This window comes from Macaca fascicularis, chromosome 13 (assembly GCF_037993035.2).
Source record: "Macaca fascicularis isolate 582-1 chromosome 13, T2T-MFA8v1.1".
NCBI lineage: Eukaryota > Metazoa > Chordata > Mammalia > Primates > Cercopithecidae > Macaca > Macaca fascicularis.
The window spans coordinates 67,116,917-67,129,934 of NC_088387.1; the positions used below are offsets into that span (position 1 = coordinate 67,116,917).

The 13,018-nt window shown below is 44.4% G+C and overlaps 1 protein-coding gene across 7 annotated transcripts in view; it reads right to left on the reverse strand.

Moving 5' to 3' along the window:
• The window catches only part of EML6 (EMAP like 6), a 257,346-nt gene extending 245,057 nt beyond the window's left edge, over positions 1-12,289 (reverse strand). For 6 of the 7 annotated variants that reach the window (XR_010580450.2, XR_006691700.3, XM_005575864.5 and 3 more), the window contains exons 1-2: positions 12,043-12,257; positions 10,576-11,285 (exon numbers count right to left, since the gene is read on the reverse strand). Coding sequence is in view for 5 of the 7 variants with exons in the window: in XM_005575864.5 (XP_005575921.1) it covers positions 10,576-10,772 (197 nt within the window). In the remaining 2 variants the exon portion in view is untranslated. Of the gene's footprint in view, positions 1-10,575; positions 11,286-12,042 lie in introns of all 7 variants that reach the window. The other variant, XM_065527077.2, reaches the window with a different exon arrangement.
• Between the last annotated feature and the right edge of the window lie 729 nt (positions 12,290-13,018).

Here is a 13,018-nt window from a genome sequence, read left to right on the forward strand (position 1 = left end):
ACATTCCAACATATTTTCAAAAGTTGCTTAAAAGACAATATTTCTTACATTGAAAGGGATGCAAATCATGATTTTTCTCACAATACAGTCAAAATATCTGAAGCACAAACATTCAAAAGGAATGCCTCATTCATTGTAAGAGCCATGGCCATATTCCAGTAGGAAACATTATGTCCTCAATGGCTGTATTTTCCATCCAGACCAGTAGAGAAGTACAAGGAAGAAGTCAAATCAAATTTGGTGTCTAAGAACACAGCAATAATCACTCATTATTGCTATTCAAATATTCTTTTAAAAAAGAAGATTCTGAATCCTGCCTCTCAATGCCAGCTGAGAATAATATTTTTGGGTTTTATCTTCACAAAGTACGTATAAAATGAGTTCTATAGAAATCTCACCCCTATTGCTCCTTCCAAATAATTCAAAATATAAAGAATAAGTAAAAATATCCAAAGCATTTACTATGCCCATGACAAGGTGCTAGGCACAGGGACATACACATGAAATTCAAAGTAGATGGAAACATGGGTAAGTCAACAAATGCAACATGATGCAATGACTCCAGAAGGGAGGAATGTGCATGGTAGCCCAGATGCATAGAGAAAGGAGGACAAGACAGTCTTGAGCTATTAGATAAGGCTTCAGGGAGAGGTGACACTTGCATTGACATTGAAGGAAGTGAAGGACTGTACAAGTAGAGAAAGGAGGGATCATTTCAGGCAACCAAAATGATACATGCAGGGATAAGCAAACACAAAATAGGATGCCAGAACTGGCATCCTTCAGGGAACTGCAAGGTGTGTGATGTGGCTGGAGGATGTTAAGACAGGGAGAGACATCAGGCTGGAAGAGAAGCCAGGGAGAAGATCATAATAGACCATGGAGAACATCCTGTGGGAGTTTAACTCTCATCATGCAGGCAATAAGGAACCTTAACCAGGTGTTAAATCTAGCCTTGGGAAAATTCATTTTCAAAATGTGTTAGATAGCTACACTCGCTAAATCACCCAAGAGTTCACTTGTAAAACCTTTTCACTCATTGCCATGGTTGATGTTCAGCAGGTATGCACCAGTATCTCTACCAGTTAAAATATGGAACTATTTCTTTACCAGTTGGTAATTAACCTCTGTCCCTCATCTCCACCTCCACTACCTTGGCCGCTGTGCCAGCTCCAGGAAGCCTCCTGTAAGTACCATCAAGCCACCTCCCCAGTGCCTGCCAATATCAGCCTCATTTCTATCTGCACTCCTCTAACCCACCACCCCTGACACCAGACCAGCAGGGGATTAAAAAATCCTTAATAGTAGCACTGGCACCCCAGTGGGCAAACAATGCCCAACTGGTCTTCCAAGACTGTGGCCACCAGCCATTGTGTAGCACTGTCCGGAGACACTTCGGCATGGTCTCTTATGAGAAGTGAAAACTCCATAATATATATCACCAATTTTTTTTTTTTTTTTTGAGATGGAGAGTCACTCAGCCACCCAGGCTGGAGTGCAGTGGTGCAATCTCAGCTCACTGCAACCACTGTTTCCTGGGTTCAAGTGATTCTCCCATCTCAGCCTCCTGAGTAACTGGGATTACAGGCACTCGTGCCTCGCTAAGTTTTGTATTTTAGAAGAGACAGGGTTTCACCATGTCCACCAGGCTGGCCTTGAACTCCTGACCTCAGGTGATCTGCCCACCTTGGCCTCCCAAAGTGCTAGGGTTACAGGTATGAGCCATCGCACCTGGCCATATCGCCAATATTTTTAATGTAAGCCCTTTTAGTATCCCTTTACTTACCTTTTCTTGTCCTCAACTCAGTATTTCTCATCACTGTCCTTTTCTGTGCATCAAGAAATCATTTGCCTCCTCTTCTAATCCACCTTCTGTAGTAAAGTTGCCATTTATTCTCTCCCAGTCTAGTCCCCCCTTATTAGGGGTGGGGGATCTTCTCTAAAGGGGAAGCCCTTTGAAACACTGTCCCACCCTCCAGGCTACAGCTGTTTGGACCCGGTGGACATCCTGACCCATGACAGGGCAATTAGATTCTCTTTCCTGGGAATTTGGAATTAAGACTCAAAAGATTGATTCAGTTGATTTTGTAGTACCAAGATTGATTGTACTCAGGGGACTGAGGTGGATTTTTGGGAGGGCGGCCATGTGCAAAATGAATCCTTAAGTTAAGCAGCCAGAGAAAATCAAAGCATGTATTGTCCAGAGAGAAGCAGAGATGTGAATCCCTGGGTTGCATAGGGACACTTGCAAGAGAAATAAGTAGAGAAAGAATGGCTGCCTGATAGTGTGCAGTGACTGGTAGTGTGCACTCCCTGTAATTGAGTTCCAAAAGGTTTTCTTTCCACCTTGTAATCTCCTCAACTGTACTTCTTTGAAAAAGTTTCTTGCAACTGATGATCCTTACTTAGAAGACATCTTGTCATTTGTGAGTCTTGTTTTATTCCTATCCATAAAATCAACTCATAACACAGAAAAATGTTTTCCTGGCATTATTAAACAGCAGTTAAACTAAAAATGAAGGTTCATGCCTTAAAATAATTCCCCATAGCCTTAGAAAAATTCTCTAACCAGCCTATTAAGGAATTACCAGTCCAGAGAGAGCTCCTTTCACCTCCAGGAGGTAAGCTGGCCTGCTGCTCCCCTCCTCTGTGTTGATGGGAAAGGGAGTAGCAGGCAGCAAACCAGTGGACAATCCCAGAATCCTTCAAATTCCAGTTGAGGCCATCCAGATGCCTACCTCCCTTAAGGGAAAGAAAGGAATGAACTGATAAAGGGGTAGAAATCAAAGGGCACCCTCTGTTACAACTCCCCCTGCTTTCCATACCACTCACCTCCTCAGCTGGCTCAACAGACCTGTTATAAGCAACAGCAAGGCTGATGCTTATAAAATCATTTTTAAGAAGCAAAAACCTTTGGGAGTAAACAAATCCAATGGATAGACTGTTATTGGTTCCTAAACCAGCAGTTACTCAATACTGCACTCACTCTTCAAGTTATAGTTTACTTTATAAATACATAAAAATCTACATGTCATTCATTAGCTCTAATAGCATCTTTACAAATATAGAATAGCAACCAAAGCCTATGGTTTCTATTTCTTCTAGGTTAATCTCTTTAATGGTTATTTCCATTTCTGGGCCCCCAAACATTCAGCATCTTCTACATGGGAGAAGTTAGTCCCCTGCTGGCTGAATTCAAAGGCTGTGGGCATCCAAGATAATTTCATGGAGAAAAAGTAGTCTTTTCAACAAACGATGTTGGGACAACTAGATATCCACATGCAAGAGAATAAAGTTGGACCCCTACCTCACACCATATATAAAAATTAACTCAAAATAGATAATCTACCTAAATGTAAGAGCTAAAAGTATAAAACTCTTAGAAGAAAACATAGGAGTAAATCTTGATGACATTGGATTAGGTGATGGTTGCCTAGATATGACATCAAAAGCTTAAAAAAAGAAAAAATAAATTGGACATCAACAAAATGAAAAACTTTTCTACTTCCAAGGGTACCACCAAGACAGTGAATAGGACAACTCACTGAATGGGAAAAAATCTGCAAATAATATATAAGGGACTTATACCCAGAATATGTAAAAACAAAAACAAAAAACTTTTAGAACTCAACAATAAAAAGACAAACTGATTAAAAATGGGTAATGGATTTGAATAGATATTTCTCCAAAGAAGATATACAAATGGCTAATAAGTTTATGAAAAGATGATCAATATCATTAGTCATGAAGGAAATGAAAATTAAAACCACAATGAGATATCATTTCACACCCAGCAGCATAGCTATAATAAAAAAAGACAAGCAGTAATAAATCTTGACAATGATGTGAAGGAATTGGACCTCTCATACATTGCTGGTGGGACAGTAAAATGGTGTGGCTATTGTGGAAAACAATTTCACAGTGCTTCAAAAAGGTGTTCAGATCCACACCTTGAGGATAGGAGAAGCTGCAGGATAGTGTTGCCTAATTAGGGTTGCTGCCATGGGAACAGCTTTTCACCTATCACAGTGTAATCCGCATGTCTGATTGATGCGGTTGGTGGGACTGATATAATTCTTTATTCAGTGCAATGTTTTCAAGCAGTGACCATTATGTGGTAAAAGAAAACACAGTCATGTTTCTTTTCTTTTTTTTTTTTCTTTCTTTTTTTTTTGACAGCATCTCACCCTGTTGCCCAGGCTGGAGTGCAATGGTGTGATCACAGCACATTGCAGTCTTGACCTTCCAGGCTCAAGTGATTCCCCTGCCTCACCCTCCCAAGTAGCTGAGATCATAGGCACATGACATCATGCCTGACTAATTTTTAAATGTTTTGTAGCGATGTGGTCTCCCGATGTTGCCCAGGCTGGTCCTCAATTCCCAGGCTCAGATGATCCTCCCACCTCAGCCTCCCAAAGTGCTGGGATGACAGGATTGAGCCCAGTCTCATATTTCTGAATTAAAAATTAGATTCATGATGTGACAAGAACAAGTATATCCACAACAATAACTGAATGGAATATTTGTGACTGTCCTTGGAAATCTAGGACATATGTTACCAAAACCCATGAGGCATCAATGACCTGGATGAGAATTACAATGACCTTGGTCTTTCTCTGGCTATCTATACCAGAATTTTGGGCACATTAAGTTTCTTCCCACTCTGACACTTTTGCACATAACCTCTTCTCTGCCACTACATCTTCACCTGGCTTCCCCTTCACACCCTTCAGGTCTCTGCTTAAATGCCATCTCCCTAGAGAGCTGCTCTGGAAATCTTGCCTAAGGTGGCTTCCATACCCCCATTCAACTCAGTTTCTCTGTGATTATTTTTCTTCTTAGCACTTATCACAACCTATAGTCACCTTATTTTCTTGCGCACTCACTGTTGGCTATCCCTATCAGAAAGTAAGCTTCAAGGCAGCAGAAACTTTGTCATATTCACTGCTACACCCCCTGCATCTGGCACGTTATAGATGTAAAATGAGTTTTTGATGAATTAACAAATACGAAAGAATAAATTACACCCAACTTAGAGAAAAAATAAATCTTAATAAAAATCACCAAATAGACTATAATTAATAAAAAGAGCAATAATGCAATCATTCATGAAGATCATTATAAGCTTCCATCAAAAGCTTTCACTTCACGCTCTTTCCAATACACAGAGTAAGTGGGATCCAAAGAGCAGAAGGATGGTCCCATTGAGTAACTATGATTAAACCTCTTTCCCTCTCAGAGCCATACCTGTAACATGAGAAGACCTATTTCTCAGTGTTGGGGGTGGGAGAATTCAATAGGATGACATATATATGAAGTGTCTGGTACAGAGCAAGCACTCAAGTTAATATGGATTTGATTCTTTGTGGTTACCTCCATGTTTCTCTTATTCAAACTGGTCAAGGGACTAAAGAATATAAAGTCACATCTCTAGGCCTTCATGTGAACCTGCTTACCTGACACTCCAGACCCAACCATGGCTGTTAGACAAGTCTCTTCAAATCCAACAAGTTCAATTGTATTTGCAGTGCTAGATTATTTGAGCCATGTCACAATTTTGACTAAAATAATTTTTTTAAATTAAAATTTCCAACAGATCATTGTTCTAAAGCTGTGGATATTTCTCTTTTTCAAATTTTTTCTTTTCTTTTTTTTTTTTCCTTGAGCCGGGGCCTCACTCCTGTCGCCCAGGCTGAAGCGCAATGGCGCAAGCCCAGCTTACTGCAATCTCCACCTCCTGGGCCAAAGAGATTCTCCTGCCCTAGGTCCCTGAATAGCATGGACCACAGGCCCTGCTACCATGCCCAACCAGCCCTTGTATTTTCTGTAGCGATGGGGTTTTGCCATGCCACCCAGGCTGGTCCTGCCCTGAACCCCCAATCTCAATTGATCTGCCCACCTCGGTTTCCCAAATTGCTGGGATTAGCCCGGCCAAGCTGGGGATGTTTTTAAAGTAAACTTAAACATGGTTCCATTTCCAGGCAGAATTCTAATGATCTACTTCAGATATTCTTGAATAAATCAAACAGTTTATAGACCAACAGAGGATAAGCGGAGTTACAAAGAGTAACAACTTACTACCTTCTGGTTAGGAAGAAGTCACAGTTACAGGGACCACAATGACAGAAAAATAAGAGGCCACAGAGCAGTGAAGCCAAAGCTTGGAGCTTTGGAATCAGACCAATCTGGGTTCCAATTCCCATTCTACAGTCTGCCAGACAGTGACAACAGGCAAGATCCTCAACCTCTCTGTGCCTCAGCTGCCTCCCCTGTAGACTGGGGTTAGCAACAGTGCCTATCTCACTGGATTGTGAGAGCGTGGATCAGATCAATCCATACACACATTTAGTTCCGAGTTTGGCACTCATGAGATGTTAGCTCTGGTTATAAGATTCATTCTCTGCATCAAGGGTCTTATATATGCTTACAAATGAAAACAGAATGAAAGGATAGCCCTAAATGATACATATGAAGTGAGCAGCGTCGGTCACAAAACACACAAAGTTTTGGAAGTGCAAGGCGCCCATTCATCGGAGGATGGTGCGAGGTCTCATGGGAGAGGTAAGACTGCAGAAGATGGGGCCTTGCAGGATGCAGATGCAAACAGGACCCTGGTGCTATGCACTTACCATTGGCCAAACATTTTTGTATGTAATCCCCACAACAAACTACAAAGGAGATACCTTTAAAACTCCATTTTATAAGTGACAAATTGTTTCACTGACGAGATAGTTAAGACTCAAAGAGGTTCAGTAAAGTCGCCAGCTGGTGGCAGACCTACGTTGAAACTCAAGTATGACTGACAGCAAAGCCCAAGCTCCCACCGCTATGCCATTGGAGGGGTGGGGTTGGAGAGACAGAGAAGGGCCAGCGGGGAAGATGAATCATTCCAGTGTGAGGCAGGGAAGAACAGAGTCATCATATGGCAAGTGGGAAGCAAACAATTTATGATTTTTTAAAAAAGGAAAATAAGGATAGGATGGTAGGTTAGGAGAGAGAACAGAAAGCTTAGGAATCTGGACTTCTGCCTGTGAGCAACGATGAATCATTGTTTTGTTTTGGGGTGTGTGTGTGTGTTTAGTGAAATACTACTTCTACCACAACTAAGAATATTTACTGAGCACCAACTAAGGGCCAGGTCCTACACTAAACCCTTTGCATACATTTTTTTCTAATAGTTACAACTCTGCAGTTTAGGTATTGTTACTCCCATTTCACAAATAAACAAGGCCCTAAGAAGTGAAGCCGCCCACCCAGATACCTCCAGTAAAAGGCAGAGCGGGATTTATACCCAAGTGTGCATGATAACAAAGTCAGTGCCCTTTCCCCTAAAGCAGCATTGTAGATAAACCTCCTTTGCAACTGGGAGCCAGAAAATGAGGGAGAAGAACCTGGAGACAGGGAACTAGTCAGAAGCAATACATATAGGGGTCCAGAGTGAGAAGATAAACGTCTCAACTGAAATCACTGTGAAAATGGAAGGGAAGTAACAGAGGATGAATGTGTTCATGGGCTTTTCTTTCATTTACTCCCATTCTGTGTCATGTTCTACTACCTAAAGTAGAAACCAAGTTAGTAATTATCCCAGTCTCTATTACTGTCCTTGTTATCAAGCCCTGATTTGCATCTCGTTGTTAGCCCAATAGCAAATATTACTTTAAGTATTCACTTGTTCTATCACAATGTTATCAGGTCCAAAATATGGCATCATCTTCTAATCTGTTACCTGAAATGAAAGGTAATCATTCAAGAGAATAAAACTAAGCCTCCACATTCAGTAAATTATATTATGCCTCACATACCAACATCTTTAAAAATCTGACTTAAACATATAGCCTGTCAAAGCAGAAGGACACATATGCTGAGCCCTAATGAACTCTGCCAAAACCTGCATTATTATTAGGGTTCATTATGATCACGGAGATGACATGGTTTTATAAAATGGAGTGTGTTATCAATACTTGTTGGGCTGCTTTCTAGTTAATATTCTAGGCAAAGCAACACAAAAAATAAAGCAGTACAGATGTATGCACATGAATATATCTTTCAAACTAATGAAAAAGCTATGTACCAAGTGGACAATTACTTACGCTATCTCACTTGATCAAAACAAGAGTTAGAAACGAACAAGTTTTGATATTCATGTAATGATTCAATAAAAAACCAAAATATTTCTGCATTAGAACCTTAGCTATAGTCCTCTCCATTTAATAACAAACTTCAATATTTCAGGTGGAAGAACACACGGAAATGAGTTAAAATTCATAAGGACAAAAAAATTGTGCATTGTGGTTTGTGCAGTGCCTTCACCAGAAAAAGATATTTACATACATAAGACAAAGCAAAAGAACGGCATAAACATTCCAATTTTATAGCTCTTAATTCCATAATAATCTGTGGTTTGTGTTTTTTAATTCATTAAACTTAATTTTATTCTTATGTACAAAGACATATATGGATGTTAAAGAACTCTACTCTGCTCACCTGTACATACTCTGACCCAACCAAATATTGTGGAGAATTATGAATACAGTCTTTTCTCTGAAATCAGCCTTACTACTATGTCACTAAGGTAGTTTAATAAATAGATCAGACGCTAACTGTCTCTTTTGCTTTTCATCAGTTAAGGCTCCCTACAAACCCAGTTATACACATCACTTCATTCACCTTTTCTTCAAATCTGAATGTTTCCTTAACCACCCAAGCTAGATTTCATCACATCCCACTAGCCCGGCTGCTTGTCATAACAACGGTTTACTGCAACTCCACCCTTTTCCCACCTTCAGTTTCAACAGTGCATTTGGTTTTTTTCCTTCTATCGGAGAAAAAATTAGGATTAAGAGTTCAAATCCACAAAGTAGTTCAGCGAACTGTCACATTAGTATTATTTAACCACAGGGAATTTTCTGTTTAATTGCCACTCTCTCCCTTCCCCCAAAGGACTACATCTTATTTTGATGCTATAATGGAAAGCACTGCATTAAGACAGAGAGAGCAAAAACATAATGGGCTTAAATTTTTTAACATCTAACCTTTTCATGAGTCATTGTTAATCATTTGCACCTGTAACTTTCATAATCAGCCTAGCAATTAGAGAAGCAAAATCTGCAGAACAAAACTATGTAAGGATGCCCCAATCACAACCACTACCATGTTAGGGAGGGAAGAAAAAAAGCTATTTTTGTCATATGTGACGTGAAAAAAGTTTTACATGTTAGTTCCACCAAATCTTAAGAACATTAGAGCTCTCATCTTCAAAAAAAAAGTCAAGAATTTTTAAAATCTGTATTTTGAATATTAAGTGTTTGCTTTCTGTAACAATTTTTCAACTTTAGGTCTCAGAAAAAAAAAGGCTGAGACCTTTGTGCAATATAAGCACATCACTGGGAAGGGAAAAAAAAGCTAATCTTTGAAATCATTCTCTGCACTGAGAAATTAGAAGCATGGACATGACACCACTTCATTTATTTCATTGTGAAAGACAAACTTAGAGCAAAAGTGGCAATATTCTGAGAATGTAATGGTAGTTGTTCTACATCAATGAAACACACAAGTTTGGAAGGTACAAATATGGTCTCTGTCAGTTGTAGTCCATCCTCAGCAAGTCATTTTCCCTGTGGGCTGAGGCTCCCATATGATGAAAATCTTCCTTAACTGCTGAAGGCTGAAAAGGATTCCCTGTGAACAGCATTTGGCCCATACCTTGTTTGGTCACATAAAAGCTGACAACGGCTGGAAGAAAAATGTGTCTGGTCCAAAGATGAGAGGATGGAGCCAAGAATCACAATGTAACCCCCTTCAATTTAATCGGGAAGGCCCCTAAAATGGCCATTCATCCAAATGAGCTCTCCTGTCAGTCAGTCTTGGGCCATCCGCTAGCAGATGTTGGTCATTGTGTGGGCTGGCTGGTAGGATTTTGTGATCCAGCAGCTGCCAGCCTCAATGATGAGGCTCAATGATAACCTCAATGATGTTGTGGAAGCATCCATTTAGTTATAAATATGCTTTGGGCATTAAAACACTGCCAAGTGAAATATTAGAGAACAAACTCCCCGCCCACTGCAGAAATTTCCCAGGTCCAAAGCATCTGAGATGAAGATTCCAAATTACCAGTAGTAAAATTTCTTTTAGATCTTTTTTAATCCTCTTGCTTACTGAGAAACCCACTGAGCAGCCTCCCAAAGAAGATGCCCACACTTCAGGCTATTGGTCCTACCGTGCACCTGGTTAGGGAAGGAAGAAGTGTTTGATAGTTACCCAGGCTCCTTCCACTTGTAGCAGGAAAGAACAGCAAGAACGCATTAGGAACACTCAACTCCCTAGAGATTCAAAAGCCGGGATTCCGGAGGGATACAGCGAAAAGACACCTCTCCTTCCTACCTGCACCCCCGACTCTGTTTCTGCCCTGGCCCTAGAATCAGCAGCCCTTCGGTAATTCCATGCGGCTCCAGACAGAATCCTCTATTCCACGGGGCTCCCGGATCCGACCCCGGGAAAGCCCAGGTGGTCATCCTCTTCCCACCCTCCCAGCCTCCACACGCAACCTCTCCCCGCCGCCCCTGGCCACCCCCTTACCTGATAATGTCGTCGTTGTGTCCCAGGAAGAATTTTTGGCTGTGCTCGCGGGTGTTGTAAACCACCCCGACCCCAGCCACAAAGTAGACCACCTCCTTGCCGGCCGTGTAGTACAGGTTGTTGCGGCACTGGTGACCCCGGTACCCGTACACCCACTCCAGCCGGAGCTGGCAGCGGGGCGCCGTCCGATCCGCCATGATAAGCCGACCCCGCGCGCCCCCCGCCCCCCCGCGCGCCGGAGCCGTCCTCGCCGAGGCTGGGGCTGCGGCCGACCTGCAGGGGCTCAGCGCGCGGCGCTGGGCGCTGATTTCCGAGGCGACGCACAGGCACAGCCCAGCGGGCCGGCCGCCACCATCATCCGCTGCAGCCGCCGCAGACAAGCCGCCGCCGCCGGTGTGCGGCCGCCAGACCCCGCTGGGCGCCGGGCTCCCTCTCCCCGGGCAAGGCGGCTCTGGGGGCGCCGGCACCCGCGCGCGCGCCTCACTGCACCTGCGGGCTCCGGCCCCCAGGAGAGGCTCTCGGGGGGGCCACCCCGCCTTTTACATCAGGGATCTGCATATCCCAACAGCGATCACCCAGTTCGCTCACTGAAGTTTGCGGTGCGCCGGGGCTTCGCGGCAGGCGGCGGGATTTATTCTGCGATAGCCTTGATTTGACAGGCAACCCGGGTGAGTTCTGCCATCGCTGTCCTTGGATCCGAAACTGACAGTCTATATCCAGGATGCGAGAGCGAGGAAGAAAGAAACAGATTTTTCGCATAAGTCACCCAATCCAAGAAAATTATCCCCAAACTAAACCAAGTTTGGTATTTTTAAAAATTTTCCCCTACTCCCACTTTCTCCCTCCAGTTCCATCTCCTTAATGATATGAAATACGCGTAAATGCTGCTGCCTGGCTGATACGATTTGAAGGAACGCTTGCTGTTTCCCTAATAAGCGAGGGCGAATATGCAATGGTCATTTTTTAGATGCTCCAATTAGTTTTCATGTGTGTGTTTAATAATCACATCCTCCGTGAACCTTCTCTTCACCGAGAAAGCCATAAAGAACTTAGCAGCTCTCATTGATCACCAACTCCAATCAGCATCATGAAAGACTGTCTTACTCGGAAGAAACGAGGCACTAGTGCAATCGGAGGGAGTGCGCTACCTACAAACGCTCCTGTTCCAGGAGAAATTAAATAACAAGCGGCAAAAATCGTTCACCTCTCCCCCAGAAACGTCTGCGCTAAACACCGGGTCCTACGGAATCCCGGGTCCTGCCCTAAGCCCAGCGTGGAGCGGGGTCGCCCGCGGGACAGCAACCCCCAACAGACACACACGTCCCGGGGGTCGGCGCGCTGTGCGAGGGATGCCCGCCCTCAGGACTGCTCGGCCCTCGCGCACTGCCGCCCTGGCGGCGCCCTGCACTCCTCCCACTCCCGAGCCAGCCTCGTCCGCGGAGCATCCCCGTGCTCTCTGCCTCTAACCTCTGCTGCCAGCGGACGCCACCGGCGCGTCCTGGATCCCGCGCGGGCGAGCGAAATCCTCTGCCTGCCCTCCCCTCCCCGCCTCCCGCACCCGGGGATGGGCTTCGTCACTGGGGCGCCGCGGGAGACAGGTTCTTCCTTCAGCTGGGGCTCCGGGGGCGGGGCCACAACGCCGCGCTAGTGAACCTCCGCTGCCGGTTACTAGGCGAGATCGCGGCGCTTGGAAACAGCGACGCCCCGAAGGACTAGAGCCGCCCCCTCCCTCTCCCGGCCCCGGAGGCCTCGTTCCCCGACGCATCCTGGGAAGCGTAGTCCTCTCCGCGCCGGCTAGGGCAGACAGTGAGCGGAAGGGACCACAAATCCCAGGATTCCGCGCGCCCAGAGGGAGTCGCGGGGAGACCGGTACCGGCGTCAGCGGAGCCTGCGGCTCTTGGGGTGAGGAGATCGCGGTTCACCAAGGACGACCGCGTGCCCGCTCGGGCGTTCTCTTGTGACTGAGGCGGGAGCTGGCGTGCATGGGTCTCTGTGGAGAAAAGCGGTGGAGTTGGAACAGAGACGGTCTCTACAGCCCACCATTAGAATTTCTCCTGCATCGGTCCCAGAGGGTTGCTGTAACCGACATCCTCACCATGCTGTAACTGACTCAAGCTTAAGTTTGTTTCCTACATCAGTTTTCCTTTTCATTCACATGGATTTTAATTTGTTAGAGTGCAGTTCTGCCAAGTTTAAGAAAAATGCTGGGAATGTGAGCTCACTTGTGCCCTAAGAACCGGCGCCTTCCCATGACCTGCGTCCTAAATTAGAGGACTTAGGTATTTACAGATAACCAGAGTTTGGAAGCAGGAAGGTGCTCACACCATGAACAAGTAACCTTGGCCTTCAAACGCAGAAGCTGGTGGCATTTCTCCTAAAACTGCCCAAGGTGAACTATGAATCCACTGTGTTCTCAGGTAGCCTATTTCTAATTTAGGGCCAT